The sequence below is a fragment of the Protopterus annectens genome, chromosome 12.part0, assembly GCF_019279795.1.
Source record: "Protopterus annectens isolate FY-2018-M chromosome 12.part0, PAN1.0, whole genome shotgun sequence".
Classification (NCBI taxonomy): Eukaryota; Metazoa; Chordata; order Ceratodontiformes; family Protopteridae; genus Protopterus; species Protopterus annectens.
In genome coordinates this window covers 1,181,156,678-1,181,172,209 of record NC_056746.1, presented here as the reverse complement: position 1 = coordinate 1,181,172,209, position 15,532 = coordinate 1,181,156,678, and the positions used below count along the sequence as shown (strand labels likewise).

At 37.9% G+C, this 15,532-nt stretch overlaps 1 protein-coding gene across 1 annotated transcript in view; it reads right to left on the bottom strand.

The window, feature by feature from the left end:
- LOC122816266 (glucagon family neuropeptides-like) overlaps positions 1–15,532 on the bottom strand; it is a 74,305-nt gene that overhangs the window by 22,448 nt on the left and 36,325 nt on the right. The window contains exon 5 of the mRNA XM_044089003.1: positions 5,572–5,703. Coding sequence (XP_043944938.1) covers positions 5,572–5,703 — 132 coding nt within the window. The remainder of the gene's footprint in view (positions 1–5,571; positions 5,704–15,532) is intronic.

Genomic DNA, 15,532 nt, shown 5'->3' with positions numbered 1-15,532 from the left:
ATTCTGGGCGATGGCAGAATGCTACTTAGGGCTAGAGTCATACCTGCCTGGGCTACAAGATCGGAGAGCTCTTCCATGTCTCTTTTCATGTAGTCCAGGGAGGTATGTCTCAGGTCATTCACACCAACATGGGCAATGACAGAGTCATATTTGTACTTGTTGTGGAGTGACCTGAGTGCATGGGTTATGTGGTGGATCCTGGCACCTGACAGGCAGCTGACAGTAACCTTCTCCTTGTTTAGCCTGGTGAGTGGGACATCAGTGTGCCTGACTATAGAGTCACCTATGACTAGTGTGTTGGGTACGTTGTTTTGCCTTATTGGCTGTGGTTGAGTGGCACACTGAGTCTGTGGGCTATGTGTCATTTGGGTTGTGTTGGGGGATGGAGCTTGCTTGCATTTCTGCTTTGGAGGTCTCGGTTGCTTAGACAGATTATTATTAATAGCCTCTGCAAATGTTTTTGTGTTATTATGTGTGGATTTTGGTGGTGTAGATTTAGTGAGACTATGTGATGAGTGTGGTGTGGTGCAAATGTTTACCTTCTCTTGACTGTCTAGTTCAGTCTTGGTTGGTGAGAGCTTTACCTCCAGTTTGGCTAGATAAGTGCATCTCTCACAGGTTGTAATGTTGGGTGGTAGGAGGAGAGGGTTGTCTGTGTACATGAGGCAATTTCTACATTGCCTCAAGATGCCCAGATTCATCAGATAGACAGGAGAGAACACTGGGAGCTGACCCTTGGACATGCCTGAATAAAAAAATTATTTCCCTCTAGATAAGTGAGGAAAGTGAGTACAAGAGCTGTTTTTCTCTAAGCAACTGAGAAAAGTAAGTACAAAAACTGTTTTCCTCTAGGTAATGAGGAAGATTGAGTGCTATAGTAATTAATAGCTTATTTAGTGCTTACAAGTTCTGAAGAAGTGCTGAGCACGAATAAGCAAATTTAAGTGCTAAAACTAAGAATCTGTATCTGCACTAGATGAGTTACAGGACAGAAACAAGTGCAAATGCAGGCTTTCAAATCAGAAAGTTGAGATAGATGGAAAAGATTACCAAAACGGCCAATAACTACAATTTCTGGGCCAGAACCACTCCTTATGTGGTAGACAGGTTACCTTCTGTTGTTACCTGGCCACAGTGTGGCACAGCTGCCATATAACCATTTAATGTGGATGTTGAGGGAAAAACTGGATATTTTGTTGCATTATGCAGAATAAGGGAGGAGCAAAACTGGGTGTTGACCATTTATTCAAGTACTGGTGTGCCAGCTGAGGGGGGTATAGTTTATGTTCTTGTCTTATTTCTAAGCAAGACTCAGATTATCAAACCTGTTTACTCAAACTGGTGATCAGCAAAATATTTTTATGGGAGAAGCACCCAAACCTCCTTATGTAAGGTACTTTGTTGCTGCACACCCTAAACTAATTTAAGTATCTCTGAGGTTACAAAACACTGAAGCTAATTGGAAAAACTTTTGCCAAGTGCCTTCTCAGCAATACTGGCTCAGCTATTCAAGTATAGTTTGTAAAATTAATCAAGAAAATAACTGACAACCAATATGGGAATTGTGAAGTCTTGTAAGTCATGTTATATCAGTACTCAAACATTCAGTATCCACAACAAAAGTGCCAAATAATGAGGCTTTCTTCATACATAAATAACCCTACTTTATATGCAAGACACTCTTCTGCCGTTATGACTGATCTATGCATGTGGGAGACACCTGCAGTTTTAATAAAACCAAGGATATGTTTGAATTTTGTGGCATCTCACTAGTGCAGGCCATGATTTCTTTGTAAATGGATAACAAATAAAGCCTGCTGTTTAGGAGTTAAGATCCCACTGACTATAACTAGGCTTTGTAAGTGCAATTATGTATGTCTGAAATACATGTCTTACACTACTAGTCTCACCAGATGGCGAATTCTATTGCTGTCATTTTCAGAGCAATTAGAAACCATTAAGATGATTGTCATACCAGTTTTTCTGCTTCTTTACTTTTGTGTTCTCATCCCTAACTTAAGGACAAAATGCAAACTACTTATATTCATTCTGATGTTGTCTGGAGAAAGAACAGAACTTCATAGAATTAAATAGAACATTTGAATCAAATGTAATGAAAAAAGGACAATGAGATGTCTCTGTTTTATGTTTAATAAGATCACATAGCAAGCAATTTAAGATCTATTAGTTCAGCCATGAACTCACATATCTGTTCAGACATGAAATCTAATACGGGGAAATGGAAGATGTGAAGCATTTTTCTCACTTAAGCCATGTTGCAAATGTAGACCGATAACAGTTTTAAATGTTTTGATCACAGTGTTAAAACATACCAAGTTTTTCACACAGAATCATTACAGTGAAATAAATATTTTTCCTTGCACTTGAATACAAAATGTCATGTTACTTTGTTGCATTTGTGCTTTAAAGCCTAAGCATTATTGAATGTTTATTGCTTTTATGTTTCAAGCGTTGATATCTATCATGGACTCCTTTATCTTCCGATTAAACAACTTAAACAAAACTGTAATGCTTTTATTCTTTTAGCTTGTTTTTCCTTGTAATAAAATGTATAACCTGCTAATCTCATAAGTGATTTAACAGTCTTGCATAGCACATGAAATTACAGCCTCTGCAATCTTAGTTTAAAATTTTCAGTGCACTTCAGAAAATGTTAAACATTCAAGGAATGGTAGTGTACAGTTTATAGGTTAAAGTACTATTAACGTGGGAAAAGCATTTGGGGTCTGGTGTGGACATGGGTACTAGGTAAAGTTCATTATTAAGGTTTCTATATAGGTCACTACCATAGTTCACATGCGCTGATGTTTAAAGATGAACTTTAGTGCTGTGTGTCTTTGGTCCTAGATTCTGTCCCTTTAATTATGAATGCCTGCTTTTTTAATTTTAGCTGATTGTTGGGTGCTCATAAAAAAAGATAAAATAAAATAAGAATGCAGATTAACATCATCTTTAGCACTTGACTTGAAGCTATATTTATCCAGAGACCATGAAAGAGGGAGCATGTCTCGTACAATAGTTTCATTAGCAAACAGTCGGGGAAATAATGTCCACTCAGAGAGTGTTGCTTCTACACCCCAGAAAGGGTGTTACTTCCCCAATAACACACAGCTTGGAGAGCATTATTGCACTTAGATAATGGGCTATCTATTAAAATGTTAGGTATGCTTTTTTACTGTATACTTTTTATATTTTTGATGTAAAATAGATCCTCTGTCTAATGTCTTAAACGTGCTGTAGCATCTGTAATTGTTGGAGGAAGTATTTTACATACAAAATATTAGTTATGTAAGAATTTAATGTTCACACAGACACAGATACAGAACACTGACAGACTCACACGTGTATATACAGAAGCTCACACACACACACACACACACACACACACACACACACACACACACACACACACACACACACACACACACACACGCACACACACACAAACTCTAACATACCTCTCAACTTTCCAGATTTTCACAGAATGTCCATATTTTTGCCTCATAGTTTAGGTCTGTTTCTAATAAAATTAGTATTTTTTTCTGGCAAATTGCTAAGGGTTGAATCGCTAAATAATGACATACATTTGACTTTCAGACTTTATATCCTTCAGAAAATGCATGCCAACACAAATCCTGGTATTCTAGTAACATTTTAAGTTTTTAAGAGTAATATTTAAAATTTGTCCCTATATTTGGGCCTTTGTCCCTGCATTATTTTAGGCTTTGTCTATGTATATTGTGCTACGAGGTTGAGAGGCATCTCTGTCTCTCACACACACACACACACACACACACACACACACACACACACACACACACACACACACACACACACATCCATACAAAATCAGTTTTTGACTTTGATAGCAATAAAGAAACAGCTGAGGCCTTAAAACTAGATGCTAAAAATACGCACATACAGATGCCTAGCATTTATAGTCACTTTACTGAGTGAATACACCTCTGATGTGTTATTTTGAGCAAATGAATGAAAAAGAAAAACGTGGAATACAAGGCATTGCAACCCCCCAACACACACAACATTTACTGCCTCTGATTTTGTTGCACACTGCTGCTCTATCCCCCATTAAATTATTGCCTTTCTGGTAAATCCATCCATCCATTCTCAACCCTTTTTCTCATTTTGCACATGGGGTTGGGGTGTCACTACTGCAGTAACAATCATCTCGAGCCAAGGTTTACATCACTGGGTGGCTAGCCCTGCCACGGTAGTTCATTCAGCACCACTCACTTCTGCACACACTCTCACCTATGGCCAATTTAGAGTGTCCAATCCAGCTACTGCATGTCTTTGGAATGTGTGGGAGGAAACTCATGTGACCACAGGGAGGACATACAGACTCTGCACAAAAGGCACCACAGCCAAGAATCAAACCAGAGAACCTCTTGCTATGAGGTCCTAACCACTGCACCACCGCAGCCACCCTTTTCTGGTAAATCACTGAGGATTAAAGTCAGTCAGTAATGTCATACTTCATACTGTTTAAAGAATCTGTGCTGATGGAATACCTGTTGCAGTCAGTGGTGTCTTTGTCTCTTCTCTCTCTCTCTGTCTAACATGCATGCAAGCAAAACACACACATACCCTAGTGCTTTTCTTTCTTTAATTTTACTCTCAATAAGCAACAAAGCTCTGTTTAGTGAGTGTAAAATTAGTGTCTGCTTGCGTTTTTTTAATGTTCAGGCTTCACATCGGCTTAATATACAGCCATGAAGTAGTGGGCTTGTTTTTAGCAGGCATTAACTGTACATTATTAGCATACTGGAGAACATTTGTCCTCCAGTCACTGTGCAATATACAGTTTGCACATTCTCTAACCCATATTATTAATCGGTTTAGAGATATTACCAGTACTGGTGCATACATGTGCACGTGATTCATACATTACAACAAAATGCAGTGAGTTGGTAAGAAATTGTGTGATCCGTCATGTGACAGCGACCATGTGCATTCTGTAGAAGAGAATGGTTTCCATACTCAAACTGGGTTTCATAACAATGACTGGATTTTGTACTGCATATGTTCTGCAAATTGTTTTCTTTGCTATAACCTATCATCAAGGTTTCAGCTACAAGTATGTTTTTTTTATTTTTCAGTATAATTAATTTAGCTTATAATAATGAATTCATAGTAAAATTTCCCTTTGCTATGTAAATGTTACAATTGATGCCACATTTTAGTTTTCTTCTTGACTTTACTACAAAGAACCATATAACAGCACAGTTAATTTGCAAATTCTTCTCATTTTACTTTTCGGTACATGACTTTGTATATTAGTTGGGTGATTCACTGCTCAACTATATCATTTCAGTATAAAATAAGCAAATTGTCATTTAGTCACTTGTTTGGCAACCAGAAACCATACAAATACAATCATCAGTTGTTAAATTGCAAACCACTGCTTTGACTTCACAAAATGAGTATAGAAACCTTACATTGCAGAGAAGAAAAATTAACAAAAAGAGAGTGAAGAGAAGAGAAGTGCGATGGTGATTAGGAATGTTGACAAAGGCATAGTGTAAATACCTTGGATTGCTTAGCACTGCGCTCAGGTACTTCATCAGAGTTGGCTGTCTGTAGTCATAGTTGCTGCTGTCTGTATACACACCATTGGAACTGCGCTTGGTCAATCCCTTCGGGGCTATTTTTTGGTCACTACTTAAAATGGAATATATGGAAGAATTAAACACAGGCATATCCACTGAGGTACTCTAGAATGGTTTGCTTAGCTCAGCATTTTCTAATAGTAGGCAAAGAGTAACAGAAGGCTGTCAGTTTAACTTAAATATCAGAACATGATGTTACATCTTCATGCCATAGTTAAAACATGCATAATGGGGTATGTACACTGTAAGTCATTGCAACCTACTGAGCAGACATTAAAAGGAGAGCCTGATTAGTTCATAACCAGGTATAGTATGAGAAGGCAAGTCAGTGGAACAGTAATCTTTTTATAAGAAGTGATACAGCACATACAGACAACATTTTTAAAGCAAAATATACTAGAATTTCTGCCTTAATCCACTCTGATACCTGATGTTTTTCTACTGATTCTTTTATTTCTCCAGTCCTATGAAATGAATCAATTTTACTATGTTTTTGACTATTCATGTGGATTGAAAGTCTGCTATACTTTACTTTACAAGTTTCACCACTGTTATTCTGACTGAATGTATATCACTGAGAATCTACATACATCTCTGCAACATTATATTTGTTTTGTACATATTCTTCTAAACTGAATGTAAATAATTGAGAATCTACATGCATCTCTGTAACATTGTACTGTTGTTGTACTTATTCTTGTATAATTACTTTACAATACTTTGCTTAACTGTGGAGCTTTTCTCCCCGGGTCTCCACTGAAAATGAGTTTTCCGACCCAGTGGACTTTCTCAGTCAATAAATAAATAAATAAATAAATAAATAAATAAATGTCAAAAATCATGATTTCTGCTCTTGCAGGATGTCCTAGTGCAGATCAATTGATTATATTTGTCATTAATTATACTCAATAAATATACACACATTTGCAAGAAATCCTGTCAGAAAAGTAAAAAATATATATCATTCATCAATATACTCACCTCTGCTGGTGTTCAGTGGAATGGAAAGCAACATTTTCATGAAGCACCACTCTTTGGCACTAGTGTTAGGGGTTGTCTACCCCTGTGATTGAGTGTGTATGGTGCATAGATAACATATGGTGTGGCCTCATCTGATCACAGATGGAACAGAGTCATGTGTAGACATCTTAGACAGTAGTGTTACTAGTGGTACATAGTCCCTGACATCAGGTTTGATTTCATAATGGTGATTTAGAAACACATTGCATTTATCTTTGTGCAGGAATGCATCTTTAGTTTATGTCTTCACATACATTCAAGAGTCAGCACTTCAGGCCACTAGGTAAACAGAAGAAGCATTCAGGAATACTGCTCTAACTTTGTACAGATGTGTTATTAGGAAGCTAATAAGAACTGATAACCATTACTGTGAATGGGAGTTAAACTATGCCTCACTAGGTATTATGTATTGGTACTGTTTGCACATCTTCATACAACACTGTGGTCAAAAGTTTTTTAAAAAACTGACACGGTACTTCACGTGGTGATTTGAGAACATTATTGTTTATTATTTTTAATTTAATCTTCTTTGTAGCAAAACTCCCGTATCACCTCCACTGCTACCCTCTTGTTTTTGTCTTACATTGAATCACTGTTTGTCCACACCCCAACACACACTATACCCATTCCTTAGCTGTCTCTGTTGCTTTTACAGAGACCTTTTTGATACTACAGAACCTCTTATAATACTCCTTTCCTCTCAAAGGCAGAAATTTAAGGTTATCTAAGACCAGGAAACAATTCTGGAATATACACTGGTCAGTATCTCTCCATGTACTGGAGTCCTTCGGGAAGAACAGATGTCATTCTGCTGCACTGGATGGATCTTTGGTCCTTTTTGCCTCTGTAGAGTGCTTCATAGACTATATGGAATGTAATTACTAGCTAAGCATTAGTAAGACTTCAAGAAATGATATGTAGAAGAAACTGAACAATCAGAATTCAAAGTTATTAAATCTACTCTTAGCCACAACAGTGCAGCAATAATTGTGTGTGACTGTGTGTGTGTGTTTATGAGAATCTATAGATGGATCTACTTTAGAAAAATGACAATCACAACACCGATGTTAATTTCCTTAATACTGAAAATACCGAAACCTGACAAATTTAAACGCCAAAGCTTTCCCAGGGTAAGCAAACAGTTGGCCAAACTTAAACTAAATAGACACTATGTCCCCCACACCCCCCATAACTATATATACCAACTACGGGATTACACTACAATGGAAAAAAGGGCATGTTGGGCAAGTGTTTACTTACCCTGGAAAAGCTTCAGCATTCGGGTTTGTCAGGTTTCGGTATTTTCGGTCTCGCAAAAATGAACATCCATGTTCTGATCTTTTATAGCCCTAATTAACTGTTTTATAAGCATTGTTACTGCTTCTCTAGCCCTAAATATCCTAATTGCAAGTAGTTAGCTCCGTATGTTAATACGGAGTTGCCGCTAACACTGGACTGTTTCTCTAGCCCTAAATAACACAATTTATTTGCATTTGACTGTTGTTCTAGCCATAAATAATCTAAATACAAGCAGTTAGCTCCATATCTCATTATGGAGCAGTCGCTAACACATGACTGCTTGTCCAACCGCAAATTGCTCAACTAAAGCTTTGACTGCTTATCTAGCCCTAAATAGCCTAATTATATGCAGCTCGCTCCGAATGTCTGTTTGGAGTTGCCACTAACACTGACTGCTTTATTAGCCCAAAATAGCTCTACTGTAGGTATTTTGACTGTTTTTCTAGCCCTAAATAGCCTGATAACTAGCAGTTGTTATATAAACAAACTCTGTCCACCCTGCAGGTCTCTACTGTGTTCCCGCCAACATAATAATGCTGTTATTGTAAGGCTGTACTTCAAATACATGTGCTAGATCCTCTTAAAATGTTAGACCACTCATTATGAATTCATAGGGAATAACTCAGTTATACAAGTTTTATTATACCATTCTAAGGGAATTAATCAGGGAGCTACTAAATTAATATACAGGCTAAGCCATTCTAGATTGTATATAAACTGCGGTGATTTAATTGCTAATACTGCCTTCTATTCTAGTATTGCGCCATATGTTTGTTTTATGTTCTCATACAAACTAAATCTCTAAAGGTAGTCTAATGGGAGTTTCATGGTTTAATGTGGAACATAGAATATGAATGTGAGCCCTTAATTGTTTAGTTTGAGTTACTACTGTACTGTTTCCATAGTTGCTCAGTTCCTTACTTGCACTCCACCCCTCCATTTTCTTTAGTCTTGCTAAAACCTTAACAAGCTGACATTATACTGTTTTCTCTCTGTCTCTCTTTCAGCCTGGAAGCCCTGTGCTAAGACACGGGCTGTCTCATCCATCTCCTATCTACCTTCCTAAAGTATCCTCTTAACAGAAAGAACTCCCGGGTCAACACCAAATTCTGGACTGCTTAAAAGTGCCTCTCACCAGCATCGCAGTCAAGGCATTAACTACTGTGTAGTAGGGGCCTGTACTGAACTCATTAAGAGTGAGTGCCTTTTTAAACTAATTGTAAGGGCTAGCACACCCGTAGACCTACCCCGAGGCTTTTCCTTCCTTTATAATTATTGTCCTAAGTAAGCAAACTGTTGTGGTTCCCCTTTTTACTACTAGATGGCAGCAAAACACAGGCCATGAGAACACTGTTTCTGACTTTCTAAAGCTCCCCCAGCCCCACTGCATAACACGTAGTCCAAGATTCACTAACTCTAGCATACATACCAAGCTAGCTCCCCAAGGAAATAAATAAGACGGTATTACCTTTCATACACCAGGCTGAAAGGCATACTTATAGGAAGCTGACCCACTTTACTTTAAGCCCCCAACTAAGCTTTGCATTCAAATGATTCCTTTGTCCTACTCTTCTAGACACTAGACAGAAAAATATCCCTTGCATTTTCGGCTAACTAAAGTTTACTTAGATAGTGTTACCTACCTACTTAAGGCTTTGGAAGTGCTCAGTCTCTCTGTATTACTGATTACTTCTCAGCAGACTCCCACTCTGTGGCTCTATCCACTCCATTTGCCCTGCGGGCTAACTCCGCTCCCCTACCCTACCCCCAATTCCCACACACCCCCAGTGGTCCTAGATTTAAACTACCTAGACCACTCCCACTCTCCCCTCCCACCAATCACACACACCTACCACTATACACATACAGCCACACCCCTCCTCTACCTACATACTCACTCATAGCCTTCTTATAGTATTTCTTACCCGTCCAATACCAATTGGGAGTATTTCCCACTTAAGTAACCTATCCACTCTATATACCTTATTATATTCACCCATCCTATTCTATTCTTATTATATTAACCCATCCCCACCCCCACTCACCTGTACTATTTAACTCTAAAGTATGCCTAAGGTAACTAAACCCCTCACAACCAAACTAACACTTCTAACAACATGCATATTTGTCCTCACCTTAGCTTATATCCTCACCCTCTATGAAAAACCAACCTTTTACCAATTTAATTACTCTCCAAAACAAACTGCTACATTAACCCTTATTTACGCACATACTCTAATAAATATCACTTCAAATCCAAGCTACTACTACCCAGATACCACAGACTCTCACATATTAAATACTACAAACACACAGCAAACAAAGTAAAATATCTAATAAGCCATACCTACAACCCTACTTTAAGACTAAAAAATCCCTCCTTGAAAGATGGTGACATTGACCCTAATCCAGGCCCACACACTGTCAGCTTAAGCAGTACCACCAATCCCAATTCCACACCCCTTGTTAACCACTCCAAACCCCCCAATTCTTTCCTTATAGGACATCTTAATATCCAAAGTACTAATAACAAAATAGCCCACCTTCACGCCCTGCTAGATATTTACTCCTTTGACATCCTCTGCCTCACAGAAACTTGGTTAAAACCTCATACCAAAGACAATGAAATCATTCCCCTAGGATATAATATATTAAGACAAGACCATATTAAACGTAAAGGCGGGGGAGTAGCAATCTTATATAAAGATGGACTGCACATCACCTCTTTACCTTATAACCCACCACAGGAAAATAACACTGAAATCCTTATCTCCAAATTTCAAATCAACCCCATCAAATCAGTATATATCATCTGTATCTATCTCCCTCCAGGTAACAATACCAATACTATCTAGGATATCCTTAGCTGGATATCCTCTACTTATCCACAATAAACTATTATACTAGGTGACTTCAACACAGACTGGAAAACTGTAAATGCTGAAAAACTCACTACCCATATTAATCTTCATGGCTTTAGTCAAACAATTACCTCAACAACCAGAATCAACAAACCAAATAAAAAAGAAACCACCTTAGACTGGATTCTTACTAATAATCATAAACTAACTTATATGACTGGAACTCTGCCTGATGATGTAAGTGATCACTCATTGACCTACATTATAAGGCAAAAAAATGATATTATGAACCCCCCCCCCCACTTATAGGGTATCACGGACAAACAAACACTTCAACCAAGTACTATTTCAAAATGAACTAAGTGCTTGTGACTGGAATGCTTTAAAAATCCTTCCACTTGATGAGGCTGCTAAATACTTCAACTCCAAATTCTTAAGTATCCTTGATAGCCATGCTCCTAAACGTTCCATCAGAATGAAAACCAAACCAGCCCCATGGCTTTCCAAGGAAACCAGACAAAAAAATGTTACTTAGAAACAAATCATGGGTTAAATGGAGAGTTTCCAAAACTCTCTCTGACCAACAAAGCATTAGGCAGCTTAGAAATATTACAAAAAAGTCCATACTTACTGACAAAAAGAACTACTACTGTAACTTATAGGAAATTCAGCAAAACAACCCACAGAAATTCTGGTCAGGAATCAATCGACTCTTACTCCCAGGCCACTCTCGTACATCAACCCCACTAGGGTCTGATCATAATAGCCCCATCCAAATTGCTAATGCTTTCAATACTTTCTTCACTGAGACCATACAGTCACTTGTCAGTCAACTAACCCCAGATAACTCAAAACTTCATACCACCAGTTCTGGCTCTCTTCCAACATTTAAATTGCAACCCATCCCCACAGCTCTCATCCTCAAATTCATCCAAAAACTTAAGCCTTGCACTCCCTATTATCTCCCCTAGCAAAAATTATGGAGAAATGTATTCATCATCAGCTTTTAGACCACTTAACCCAACATGACATTCTCGCTAATTGCCAACCTGGCTTTAGGCCATTTCATAGCACCACTACCGCCCTCTTATCCTTCACAGATTCCATCAATAGAAATCATAACAGTAATACTCTCTCATCTGCAGTCTTTATCGATCTCTCAAAAGCTTTTGACATGGTTAACCACACCCTTCTTATTAACATTCTAGAGTCCCTTTCCCTTGATATTCTGGCTATCCAGTGGTTCAAGTCCTACCTTAGCAATAGACAACAAGCAGTTCTCTGGGAGCAGAACCTTTCATCCCTCCTGCCAGTCACCCTTGGAGTCCCTTAGGGCTCTATTCTAGGACCTCTCCTATTTTCACTATTCATTAATGACCTGCACGTAGCAATTCCTCAAGCCACCTGTATACAATATGCAGACGATCCAACAATCATATGCTCAGCTAACTCCCCCTCAGAACTACATTCTTCAACTCAGAAAGTATTCAACATAATTGAGACTTGTTTTTTAAAGCGTTGCCTCCTTCTAAATGTTAAAAAAACAAAGCTCCTACTCTTTGCACCTACCAGTAAGTCCTCCCCAGTAGACTTCTCAATTAGTTCTAACAGCGGTACCCTCATATCCCCAGACCCCACCACTAAACTGCTAGGAATTACTATTGATAATAACCTTAACTTTGACAGCCATATAAATAACACTATAAAATCTGTAAACAAAAAACTTGGCTTCTTATACAAAATCAAACCCTTACTAACACAATCAGCAAGAACCAGAAATTGCTCACTCTCACTTAATCTCTACTCTTCTTTATGCCTCACCCATTTACTGTAACCTAAAAAAAATAACCTTAGCAAATTAACCAATTCCTACAATAGTATTGCCCGATTTGCTACTGGTAATCCATTTAGAACCCACCACTGTCTGAACCTACTGCAACTAGGCTGGCTAGAATTACAAAATCTTCTAGTATTTACACAACTCACCATTGCCCACAAGCTATTTTACCAACTTAACAATACTCCTATACTCTCTAACCTCATCATCCCCTACAAAAACCTTCACTCACTACGCTCCTCTAACAAACTTCTAGCCACCATAACAAAGTCCAAGAACAAAGCAGGTGATTCCTTGTTCTCGAACACTGTAGGTAAACATTGGAACCATTTACCTATAGAACTTACCTTACTTCCCTCTCTGCCTCTTTTTAAACAAAACCTAAAAAACATCTAAAGATCCATTGGTTATGCCCCTGCAGCAATCCTGATTTATCCTTTCATTCTATACTTCTCACCTCTCTCTCTCACTTTTCTTCCTCAATCCTGCAGCTTATCCCTGTAAGGATTGAACTGTAACTACCTATTGTACTGTTCTTACCTATGTATTATATGATTTATTGATTTTGTCAAATTTTGTCTGACACTGTTTAACAATCATATCTTTTATCTTTTATATTGTCTATACATTGTTTTGTATATTCTGTTGTGCATATCCTGGAGCTTTTCTCCTCAGGCCTCTACTGAAAATGGAAATATATCCAGCTAGACTAGCCCGGTTAACAAATGTAAAATAAAATAAATAAATAAAACTAAAAATAAATTGTTTTTTAAAGTAGATCCCTGTAAGTATATATATATATATATATATATATATATATATATATATATATATATATATATATATATATCTATATATATAGAGTTGTAGTTCATAAGCTCGACGGTTCAGAACATTGAGTCTGAAGCTCAAGACCATGTGCTCAGTGCTCTGACATGTCAAATATTTAGCAGGAAAGGAAGACCTTGCCCTTTTCCCCACTACAGTAGAGAGTCGATTATCCAAACATTGATTATCCGGAATGTCAATTATCCGAATGCAGCTTTCCAAAGTTTTTGGGTAGGAAATATCATAGTCTGAATATGTAAGTGTTGTATGTATCCACTTGTGTGTTTTTTGAGCTTGTAACCCGTTCGTGTGTGAAAAATATATTCTTTATTGTCCACTGGAATCACTGAATGGTTGTAAAGTGTATTTTGTGTGTGCAGAAAAAACAAGATTTTAGAAGTTTTCTATCTAGTTCAATGTATGCTTGATTATCCAAACAGTTTGAATATCCAATTACCCTAGGTCCCAATTACTTCAAATAATCAACTCTGTACTGTATAGTACGAGCTCAGAGTTTTCATATATAATTATCAAGTGATCTGGGAGGGTGCTTACCTCCCACAAAAACAAAATATTTTGTTTTTCTTTTCAACATTTCAAAACACAGAGCATCAAACAATATGGTCTCAAGCCTGCAAGACTAGACATTCTGAAATATCGATCATATGAAGTAGAACTATACATATATATATATATATATATATATATATATATATATATATATATATAGACAGAGAGAGAGAGAGAGATATATAGAGAGAGAGAGATGCACATACACATACGTGTGTGTGTGTAACAAGATTGTAAGGTTACTCTGCTGTTGACTTACTGTACTTGCTTGCTCTTGTCTGAATACTGTGAGCTACTCAGAATTTAGAAGCCAGAAAATAATAACTTATAATTTATAGTCTGTATGTATTTAATAAACTTGTTCTTTCCATTCATTACTTATGAATTGTTGAACATGCTTCATCTTAGCAAAACCAAATCTACTTGAGCTACACGCTCTAGGGATATAAACCTCAACACAATAATGAATAGAACATGCTGGAGGGATAGATTCCCTTCGCAGAGACTTCCCTTACTATGGACCAGTGTCCCGATCTACATAAGACAGAGCCCCTCACTATCACTCTTCAAGAGGAACCTTGATGAGTGGATGGGTAACAGAAAGTTCACACCGGGGATCACACCAACAGCACTACTACATAGGGGCCAAGGGTACTAGTTGCTAGTACAAGGGTCTAGGGAACTACTAAAGGGGCGGTGAATACCGCACAATGTGGCTGGGCTAATATATGCCTTCGGGCAGATAGCCCAGTACCAACCTATGAACCTATGAAGTTTGCAAAATAAAGAATTCTCTCATTTTCATTTCATCACTTCTTATACTTTGCCTAGTTGTATCCTGCTAAGCACACTACAATATCCCCATGTGGTGTTACTGTTAAGGGTTGGAAATTCACTTCAGCACAAGCATTCAAGTGATATGTCCAAGATATCTATGTTAGATAATAAGTATTAATCAGGTACAATGATTAAATGACAAAGTAAGAACTGAAATGCATTTCGTTTTTTGGAACTGCCATAAATTCATGGGTTCAGACTTGTGCAGTATATTAATGACCACAAGGACCTTTTTAAGCCGAGCTATCCATTCCAAATCTATAATGAGTTTTGGTACGCCTGAAAAGTCTAAGCAGGGGCTTGGGAGATGACACATTTACAAGCAGGGGCTTGGGAGATGACACATTTACAAGCAGGGGCTTGGGAGATGAAACATTTACAAGCAGGAGCCTGGGATATGACACATTTACAAGCAGGGGTCTGGGAGATGACACATTTACAAACAGGGGCCTGGGAGATGACACATTTACAAGCAGGGGCTTAGGAGATGACACGTTTACAAACAGGGCATGGGAGATGAGACATTTACAAGCAGGGGCTTGGGAGATGACACATTTACAAACAGGGGCCTGGGAGATGACACATTTACAAACAGGGGCCTGGGAGATGAAAAATTTACAAACAGGGGC